An 11,473-nucleotide genomic window follows, 5' to 3' on the forward strand; every position below is an offset into this window, starting at 1 on the left:
CTAGTTCAAGACCTTGTAATTACTTTTCCAATCAAAAACCATAAAAGGACCGTTGTCATGCCACTAAGAAAAATGGAATTTCTCATGTGAGTTTTTCACGTAACGGTAGGTCGAATAAGAATCACAAACTTAGACAAATTTTGGGGACTGGAAGATTTTATATAAATTTTTCACATGGTAAGGAAGAGAAAAGATTGGTACGGTACGACAAACAAGTGGAGTTTAAAATTGGTAAGATTATATTTATGATCTGTGTTTATTTATTTATTCGCACTCATGAAAATTTCATACGAAATGATCAACCTTTTTTGATGTCTCTACCTTGTGGCAAAATTATGTGATACTCATCAGAGAGAAATCGAGAATACGACAATCAAATGTTTTGATTAATTGTTTTATTTGACGACAAATGTTAGTAACATTCTTTTACATTGAAAACTGTGTTTTTATTAATAGTTAAAGTTTATTGAAGAATGTTTGGAAAGAAGAACGGGGAAAAAGGATTGTAAAATTTATTCTAAATAAAATTGAAATTAAATAACTCTACTTTAGGTAGATTAATATACTCAAGTATATTCAAATTTAGATTCACATATTTGTTTTATTCTGATGACTTATGCTGACTTTTGATGTGTGAATGATCTATATGTGGAGTAAATAAGTGGATTGAAATCTTAATAATACATATCCACTTGGCATATGTGTAACTTTGTTTTTACTTGAAATCAGTTAAAACTCTGAAAAACAAGTATATTGTTTGAAAAGGTTGAGTAACAGACAAGAATATATTGTCTTTTGAAGTCATTGTTTTTTCTTTCACCTAAAAAATCAACATAGCATTTTGAAATGAAATTTTTAAGTGAAAGTTGCAGTTCGAGTAATGTCTACCAGAATGAGTTTATCAATAAGACAACTAGTATAGGAACACCAACGGTCTCAAGATATCGTCATATAGAGAATATTAGTAATTACTAGTTTAACCAATTCTTTGATTATTTAGGTGAATGGGATATGATTAAAATAAGATTTAAGGAAGATAGATGAAGATAAATTGGCAATTGTAAAAATAATTTAATAAAAAAAATATTAAAAGTGTAGTAATCTTATTTGAGCCGGATAAAATAACCATTGATAATAAAACTTTTCTTCTAAGTATTTAACATAATTATATTTACTAAAACTTAAACTCAAAATTACAAACCAAGTTAAAATAATCTACTATTAGTTGATTTACATATTCAGTGGTTATAATGTATGTTTCTTTCTAATTATTAATAACATATTTTAAATTTATTTTATTAATAATCAATTATTGTAAAATAATATTTTCTCCCGTATATTATTTATTCATAAAAGACATGCAATGTAACTAAAAAAATATAAAATACAAACATATTTAATAGTTTAATAACTAATTAAAAGGGAATATGATTGATTATTTTGTTTATAGTTTTACCAATTAATTGCAATATAATTATTAATCAGTTAATTAACTGATTAAAGTAGAGCAACAAAAAGATTTAACACACAGAATTTACCATAGTCTATGACTATGACTTTAATTATTCATAGTCATATAAAAGCATAAAACATTAACAGATATCTTAAAAGAATTAACAATGATTGAAAAAGGAGTAAGGAAAAATCCTCTAACAAAATAGATTTAATACTAAAGACACAGATGCTCCAACTCTTTGCAAGTCATTTTCAAGGAGAGTATGATGACTTCAGGGAGAAAAAAGTGTAAAGAAAGCATTTTTAGTCTGAAAAATAGAGACATAAAATTTGTACAAGAGAAATAGAATAGTGGGTATATCTTTTTAATTTAAAAAATTATTAAAATTTTGTTTATGTAATGAAACTTTTTTAGTAATAATTTATAAATGTCTATTATACTTAAATGTTGATGGAAGAAATTTTAATTATAGTCACATAATTCTCTTTTATTTAAATAAATAATTAAACATAATAATTTAATTCAGAAGAAATGTGTCAAATAAAAAAAATTGAATGCAAGGAACATTTAAATTTTTTATTTATCATTTCAGATATGAATTGAAAATTGACACGACTTTACACTTGTTTCATTTTGTAAAAGAAAGCACAGGCCGTGATCAATGATTAATTTTATATATATTTTTTATAAATATTTAAAGATTAATAATATATATATATATATAATATTATGTATGATTATAGAATTTAATGTAATATAATACATTAATATTATTATTTTATTAAACATTATATATATATATATATATATATATATATATATATATATAAATGGACGGTCAGGGATAAATTGCGCCACGTGTCGAGATCGTACGTGTATCGACTCTGACACGTCGACTAGCTTATCGTTGCTTTGTGTGCGATACTAGTTGGGACTGCCACACCTAGAATATTGGAACCGATGCCGCCCAAGCATCTTCTTCTCTTCCCTTCCATTATAATCTCCATTAACGCCGGCGTTGAAGGTTTTTTATGCGAGTTTGTAAAATTTTTGTGTAAAAAGTTCATTTCGTTTGCATTATTCTCTGAAATATTGGAAGGTAAAAATTATTTTATTGAATTGGTGATATTTTATTGAGTTTCATTTGAAAAATAATAACCGATTTCAATCTGTAATTTAGGACCCCATATTGGTGAACTGGAATAGTCGTTGCTGCCGGCATTAAAGGTTAGAAATCTATATCAAATGCAGTTTGACTTTTTTTTTTAAATTTTTTATCAGATTTTAGTAATTACATGTATGAAATGAAAAATCTGAAAGTTTGTATATGTAAAAACTGTGCATTTGACTTAGAACCGGGAAAAAATGATTTTTTTTATTATTTATTGTAATTTAATTTCTAAATTTGTTTCTAAAGTGTAATTTATAGATATATATTAATTTGTTGAGTGTAATTGATATATTTATTAATTTGTGATAAATAAATTATATATAAAAATTGATTGATATAAAAAAAAATAGATATATAAGTAGTGCTATTTTGTTATTGGTTGATATATGTAATATTATGTTTAGGGAAAAAAAATTACAAACGTTATGATAGATAAAATACATTCAAATATAGAATTTTAGTTAAATCATAAAATATTAAAATACAAATACATAACTAGTAATATTTAGAAGATAATAAGATAATTATATTTAGAAATAAATATGTATTACGTAAAAAGTATGAGAAATTAGATTATTAGTGTTGATTAGTAAAAAGAAATAATTAAAAAATGATATATTTTAAAAATGATTAAAAAATGGGAATAAATTAAATTAAATATATTAGGTTGTAATAAAGTGAAATTAAAAAATTGTTTTTGATTTAATATAAATAAAATAGGAGAAGTAAAATAAAATTAAAAATTTAAATAAAGTAATAATGTAAGTATTGCATAATTTCATTAATGGTATGTATATCCACATAACTTCTTATTATTTTTTTTGCCTAAATTTTCTATACAAAGTATAATGTTATGTTTGTGTAGGGAGGTGCACACGAGAGGGCATACTACTTGGCTACTGATGGCCAACAGTCATTTACTTTTGAGGAACTACGGTCATTAGCTGAGACCATGTTGTCTTTACAAAGTGAACAGGCTCGGATCTTAGAACCGTCATCCGAAGTTGACCCACCAGTCCAAAGTGGCCACACAGAGGAGCCACATGTTGATCTTGGGCAGCCTGAGGGACGCAAAGAGGGTAGAGGTTTGCAGAGACGGAGGAGACCGATGCAGGCTGCCACATGGTCTATACCACCTTTGCCAGTTAGACAAGATGGCGTGTATTTTGTCCCCTCACAAATGCCTTGCATTCCATCTCAGTCTACACAGAGTACATACTTTCACTCATCACAACCTACCACACATCCCGCGTCTCCATTCAGTACTGCAGAAGACTATGTTCCCGACTTTCATCATTTTATGACCCCGCCTCCGTATGATCCATCACTATTCACACCCTCCGCTCCAGGTCCAGTTATTGAGTCACTAGGGAAGCCTTCTACAACTTCTAGGGGGGATTGTGGCATTGATCTAAATGCCCAATTTAGGGCAGTTGCAGATACTTTACAGCATGATATGAGACGTAACCCTCATAGGGAGGCTAGAGATCGACCTCGTCATTGCATCCTCAGTCCACATGATGACCATGACCGGCAGGGCAGACAACAGTGATACAACACTAATACAACACTAATAGATATTGTTTAACATAGTGATACAACACTCATGTAGGTTTAATATTAAACAATATCTATTAAACGTGCAATTACAATAACAAAATACTAAACATAATACATCATTATAGTAAAGGAAACAATTTACAAAAAGTTTCATGTACATTCATTTTGCCTAGGACAATGACGTTGGTTGTGACCAGACTGTTTACACCTACCACATCGTTGACGTGGTTGAGAGTCCACCTAATCCATTTCATTCCTAATACGGGTAGATTTAGGTCGACCTATTCCCCTTGATCTTTCGTCGTCTGGTACTAACTTCCACTCATTCGATCTTAAGATATTATTGTCATTTCCAAGTGGCCACCACTCAGATGAGTATGCATTAACAATAGATTACGCAGAATAAACAGGATCAACCCATTGCCAATAATCTATAATCACCGATGCACAAGTAGCTATGACATGTGAGCATGGGTATCGATATGTCTGAAACTTTCCGCATTCACAAAATCTATTTGATAAAATCACAGTCCATTTGTTACCACCACGTTGGGTGATAGGATTAAAAGCCTCTTCTACTTCAAACCTTGTTCTTTGTATGTCATATCATCGAACTTGATGTGAAGAAGCTTCCTGCTGATTTTTCTCCATTTGCTGCATTAACTTACGACAATATCTACCACCATTATTAAGCTCTGTTGTTGCTTCTTCACCACGCTTCACAAAATACTCGACTAAACGTGCATATGTACATTTCACCAATGCTGTAATTGGCAAATTTCGTGCACCTTTTAAAATTTTATTCACTGCTTCAGATAAATTGGTAGTCATATGCCCATAACGTCTTCCTTCGTCATCATAAGCCAAAGTCCATTTTTCTTTGGATATGCAGTTAATCCAGTTTCGAATGTCTTCTGATTCATTACAAAACCGTTCAAGTTTTTCTTCAAATCTTTGCTTGCATGTTGTATATCCTATAATAAGTTACACAAAATAATTATGTATGCAAATAATATATACGTAATGAAATGGCACTTAATTATGTATGCAAATAATTACATTCGTACCTAACTTGATTAGCTCTTTCTTCAACCCTTCATTCTTGAATCGCTGATTAAAATTGCTTGCTATGTGACGAATGCAATACACATGATATGCGTTTGGTGGTTGCCACCCAATATATGGATTAGAAATGGCACTTTTAATACTTTGATGTCTATCAGAGATCAAACAAATACCTGTCTTTTCAGTGACATGAAGACGGACCAGAGCCAAAAACCATTCCCATGCTGACAAAGTCTCCCCTTCCACAATGGCAAAGGCAATTGGAAGGACACAATTATTTCCATCTTGTGCGATAGCAATAAGTAAAGTTTGCCGGTACTTTCCATACAAGAATGTACCATCTACTTGTATTAAAGGTTTGCAAAAGTTGAAAGCAGTGATGCACTGTTGGAATGACCAAAATAATCAATGAAACACTCTATATCTGTTATCCACTTGGTGGCCCCTCACATAGTCATTAGTTTCAATTTTGTATACTAACCCAGATGAATGTAATTGCATGTACTCCAACCATCTTGGCAATGTGGCATACGATTCATCCCAATCACTAAAGACCTTGACTATAGCTTTCTGTTTTGCCTTCCATGCTTTCTTGTAAGAAACTTGATAGCCAAATTGACCACTAATTCTTTCTTGGATTAATGTGATTGGCACAGATGGTTGTTCTTTTACCATACCTACAATAAACAATATAATTATGTATAATGTTCTTCAATAATATACAGAACCATCAAACTTATTACGATAAATTAGTGCAACTTACCAAGAACGCAACTGCAAATGAAGTTTGAATCCAATTTTTTGTGGTCAAGAGACATCATTGCATGAACACATGTATGTGGTCCACCACACCTTGTGATTTTCTACTTATCAAAATTCTTGCCCAATGTTGCTCTAACCCTCCAAGGACATCCTGTACTATGATTTGGACATTTCACATGAAATTTGGTCGGTTTTGATTCCACCACAATATAACTTTGATGTGTTTTCAATGCAAAGCTTTTAATAGCCATTTTAACATCTTCTTTAGACTCAAATTTTTGACCAACAACTAATGCATCACCCTCCCTCCATGCTTGATCAGGATCAACATCTATATTTTCCATTTCATCATCAGCATGTCCCCAGTTAATATAGGTATAATGTGGACTTGAATTCCAAAAAAGAGTTTCAATCAAGCCTGCATATTGCATTATCATTCACAAATTTATTTGACATGTATATTAAAACGTATTTTATAACATTTAAATGTACATAATACCTTGGACTCCTGCATTATCACTTATATTCAAGTTACTATGAGATCCACCCTCTAAATCAGATTCAGATGAAGTTTCTTCAAGATCCCCCCATTCACTGTCATTGTCATCATCATCCTCATTCTCATATTCACAATCTACACAACCATGACAGTATTATTATTAAGTAAACATAAATACAATAAAATTAAATATATATTCTCATAAGAAAATATATAATTACTAACACCTGATACCAAAGGGAGTTCATCTGCCTCAGACATGTTGTCACGTGAACATGATAAATTTAAGTCCACACCTTGTGATTGAATACAAGAACTTTCACCATACGCAATATCTGCATATACTTCGATTGCACTTCGCTGATTTTGTTGAAGAAAAGCACTTAACATGCAATCAATATCTTCATTATCACATATATCTAACATTGTGTATTGTCTAACAATCGGGTCTACTAAAAATCGTGAAATCAACCTAGATATAACCTGACTAGTAGACAATTTCAGTTTTGTATGAATTTTTCTTTTCAATGTCTCCAAACTTATTCCACGTTCAATCTTAATCATTTTATTATTTCCTTCAAACGTAACACCTTCATTACTTGAAAATATTTGACCATTCCAATATACAATTATCACAAAATCAGTCATCCTGCATCAACAAATTATACTACTCAATTAGAACATATATATTAATTTAAATGTTAATTGTAAATAACCTCATTCATATTCTAATTATAATTACAAAATTTCACACTTTTTCCTATATTTTAATAATTCACTTATACTTCATTTTATTGTATTAATCATCTTTTTAAATTTTTAAAACTTTCATATTTATATAATCTACATAATATTTATTGACTTATTACCTATTTGTGCATCCTAATTTACATAATTTTAACACTTATTCTTCTCAAATCCTATTAAATATGAAATTAATATTTCTTAATTTAATTAAAAATTACAACAATAACTACATTTACAATATAGTAAATTTTTCATTACAAAATTTACACTTTACATGTGTACCACAATTTTTTCCTAATTTTTGTCCATAAATTTATTAGAATAAAATATATAAATACATATTCTCCAACAAATCTACATAAACATGATATTAAATATATTTAAATCCTTCCATTATTTTACTAATTTTAATTAATAAATTAATTTAAATTTCATACTAAAATTTTAACATTATTAATACAAAAATTTTATATAATTAATACCAAAATTTACTAACCTTGATACTTCTTCTCCTGCTTCTTGCTTTCTGTTTCCGCTCCTCCAACACAAATGTACAAAGTGAAATTGAAGCCATCGTTTGCTTATATATAGTCCAACCAATGGATTTTTACATGCACCGTGCCACGTGTCGGTGTAGCAATAGTATCGCTCCAGTCAAACCGATACAGCTGACGCTCGTTGACTAGCGACAAAACTATCGTCCAGTAAAGTCCGATACTACTGCCACGTGTCGAATCGTAAACTAGAGCGGTTCCTTAAAAAAGTATTATTTAAGTAAAAAAAACATGACTTTTGAAAGCGGTTCAAAAGGAACCGCTCTCTAAAATAGAGTTATGAGAGCGGTTTTAAAGTAACCGCTCTAAGAAGTTATATTTCGTACTTTTATGGCGAAATATTAAAATAATAATAAAAAATGAGTATCGGTTAATCTGCAGCGATAGTATTAAAATTGATTAAAAAAATATGAGTTTCAAATGCTGGACGACGATAATATATTAAAATAATAATAAAAATATGTTATTGTTTCATTTTGTCCGATACTCATGCGATTTTGATAAGTGTCTATTTTTTGTGTAATATCAGTAATATTGGAACGATACTCTATTAAAATAATAATAAAAATTTGCTATCGTCTATGCATGTGCGATATTGCTGCTGATTTGAAAAAAAAAGCTCCAGACAAAGAAATAGTTTAGAATAAATCTTATTTTAAGAATTTATTTTTAAAAAAGTATTATTTAAATAAAAAAGCCAAAAAGGAGGGTGGGAATCTGTCTTGTTTCGGAGGAGAATTAGCCATTGCACTTTAATGAGCACTGCATATAGAAAGAGTAAAACAAAACACCATAAAAGCATAATAAAGGTATTCACTTTGTTTCATACGTGATAATTGGTCAATGGGTTTGGCAGTGGAAATCTTTTAGACCACGCCACCGAAGCACCAGTGCAAGACTATTCATCAAAACAAAATGGATAGAAGAGAATTTGACAATGATGACGACGATGATGATGTTGACACTGATGAGGATGATGAAGAGTTAGAGTTAGAGTTAGAGAAGGAAGAGAAATGGAAGAAGCATTACTCATCAAAGCAAAGGATTCTCCTTGTTGGAGAGGGTGACTTCTCTTTCTCTCTCTCTTTGGCAAGAGCCTTTGCTTCTGCCCACAACCTCGTTGCCACTTCCCTCGATTCCAAAGGTTAAAGTTCTTTGTTTTCTCTCTTTTCACCCATGGAAATGCTAACAAAAACAAACTTGGAGGCTTTGTACATCATACCCTTTTGATTTGATTATTATTATTATTATTTGCAGAGAACATTGGAAAAAAGTACAGTAATGGGTTGAGTAATGTGATGGAGCTTGAAGAAAGAGGTTGTCTCGTCCTTTACGGTGTTGATGCTAAGGAAATGAATCAACACTTCTTTCTCAAGACTCAGAGGTTTGATCGTGTTGTCTACAACTTCCCTCATGTTGGCTTTCTATATCCAGAGAATAGTTACTGCCAGATCCAGTTATGTTTTCTTCCTTGTTATCTCTTATAGCGTGTTTGGATTAGCATTTATATGCCTATAGATTCACGTTTATTTTAATGTTATTAGTTGTGACTTCTGTAATAGATCCTCGGTTCCAAACACACTTGTTTGTTTGCCTTTTCTTTTTAGTTATTGTACATTGTTTGTGATCCTTCCTTCTACATGAAGCCCTCAGTGAGGTTCTTATGAATCTGTTTTCAAATAATTTGGTTTGTTCGTCAATAACTTTATTCTGTGAAAGCAAAGTCTGTTAGAGTCAACTTAATCACTATTTATAAATATCTACATTTACCCTATCCAAAGTCTTATTATCTAGGACTTGGAATTTGAACTCTTTCTACTCTTCCAACAATTTGAACCATCTTTCTACTTCCTAAATTAGGGCAAATGAGTATAGCCTTAGCAATAAAAAAATTTGCACTAGCCTCCTCTGAAGTAAAAGCAAATAGGAGTGTATTCACTCTAAATTTTGGTTGGTTAAATTGATAAAATTTAGTAGGTGCCAAGTGGAAAGTGAGAAACTTGAAATAGAAATTATTTTTTGCTTGCTTTTTATAACAAAATATAAGATGAAAAATGACTCATTTTTACCGTGGACAATAGCTTTTGTTGAAATTCATTTTGACTTCATCCTCTGTATTGTACCTTCATACTTTACACCTACTCAACCAAATAAACCCTTAGATTTTCCTTTCAACAACGGATTTTGGGTTTTGGAATTGATGCTTGACCTCTGATATCATCGCGTAGTTATGCTTAAATTTTGATATATTTAAGATCACAAATGAGTATTTAGTGATGCATACATTCTTGTGTGGTAACACTAAGGACTATGGATACATGCAAACATTTTGGTTTATTTTAATTAGAATTTGTTCTTTATCTTTTGAGCCAGTGTGTGGTTACTGATGGATCTGAATTTGTGACAACCAAGCAGGTTGAACAAAAGATTGTTGAAGGGTTTTTTGGCAAATGCCAAAGTTCTAGTGAAGAAAGAGGGAGGGGAGATTCATGTAACGCACAAGGAGGGTGATCCATACAACAAATGGGATCTGGTAAAGAAGGCAGAAAAGAGAGGACTTGTCTTGCAACAAGTTGTGCCATTTTTCAAGGATGATTATCCTGGTTATGACAACAAGAGAGCACATGGAAAATCATCTGATGCATCCTTCCCTATTGGGGAATCTAATACTTACAAGTTCAAGCTCCAAACTTCTCTCTGACACTGATAGTAACTGGTTGAAATTAAGTGTTGGATTTCATGTGGAAGATCAAAGTCATTTTAAAAGACCTCTTCTTTTCCCTAAACTTTCATGTACCAAAACAGATAAAAAAAATGCCAATCTTGGATTTGCATTTGCGGAGATGGTGATCTTTCTGTAAAAATGGATGTGGTGGAGCTTAGTCTGTTATTTTTTCAAGGGGTTGTTTTGCTTTGTTCTTTGTTGCAAATTGTGTTCAACTTCACTACAAGATGTGAATCTTTTAACTCATGAACCCAGGTAAGAAAGTATTGAATGATTAAGGGGATAGCGGAAGCCTTAAATCCCTGAAATTCAACCCAATATACCCTTCCTCTTGTGAAAATAGAAAAACAAAGAAATTGGGAGATATGTTGGTGTTAGTTTTTTTACAATGAATTGAAGAAAAGTTAAGAACTAAGCAAAAAATTTTCCTTATTGATGTATATTTGTTTTTGTTTACTTTTTAATTTTGGTAAGAACATGAGTGATTGGGTGTTGGCCTAATTTGTCAAAAGGAGTCAAACGTGATGTCAAAATTATTGACTTAGCGTTACTCAGCTATTACCGTATTAAATTATATTTCAAACTACATTTAGATGTCAAAATTTGTTTCAGAATATATACTTCAAATTAATGTGTAGGAAAGTAATGATAAGTAGTAGCGTTGGAAAAACGTAGAAAAGGAAACTTTTTGGCGGTGCGAATATTGATTTGACTTAGAAGTAAAATTGATGAACCAGATCCTGCATCACTCCCTTTCATTTGCAATGGTTATTGCTATCATCCGTATATTCCATGATTTTAACTTTTAAATCCATTTTTTTCAATTACATCCTATATTTATCAAATTTATCTCTCAATATTATATGCATTCAATTTGATCAACTTTGAAGTTTATCTCATTACCTCTTTAAAATGCTAGGCAAGTTTTGCTACT

At 30.8% G+C, this 11,473-nt stretch overlaps 1 protein-coding gene across 1 annotated transcript; it reads left to right on the forward strand.

Moving 5' to 3' along the window:
• The first annotated feature begins 8,705 nt into the window (after positions 1-8,705).
• On the forward strand, positions 8,706-10,858 carry LOC113853046 (uncharacterized protein At4g26485-like). Its single transcript, XM_027483490.1, has 4 exons — positions 8,706-8,958; positions 9,072-9,270; positions 10,230-10,594; positions 10,712-10,858. Exons 1-3 carry the CDS (start codon positions 8,730-8,732, stop codon positions 10,513-10,515), a joined length of 714 nt encoding a protein of 237 aa, XP_027339291.1. The 5' UTR covers positions 8,706-8,729; the 3' UTR covers positions 10,516-10,594; positions 10,712-10,858.
• Positions 10,859-11,473: the final 615 nt, after the last annotated feature.

Source organism: Abrus precatorius, unplaced genomic scaffold, assembly GCF_003935025.1.
Source record: "Abrus precatorius isolate BTA unplaced genomic scaffold, Abrus_2018 Scaffold10, whole genome shotgun sequence".
Lineage (NCBI taxonomy): Eukaryota > Viridiplantae > Streptophyta > Magnoliopsida > Fabales > Fabaceae > Abrus > Abrus precatorius.

Coding starts and splice junctions, on each gene's coding strand:
- LOC113853046 (XM_027483490.1), top strand. CDS start 8,730: ATGGATAGAAGAGAATTTGACAATGATGACGACGATGATGATGTTGAC. Junction 8,959..9,071: donor CACTTCCCTCGATTCCAAAG/GTTAAAGTTCTT, acceptor TATTATTTGCAG/AGAACATTGGAAAAAAGTAC. Junction 9,271..10,229: donor AATAGTTACTGCCAGATCCA/GTTATGTTTTCT, acceptor ACAACCAAGCAG/GTTGAACAAAAGATTGTTGA.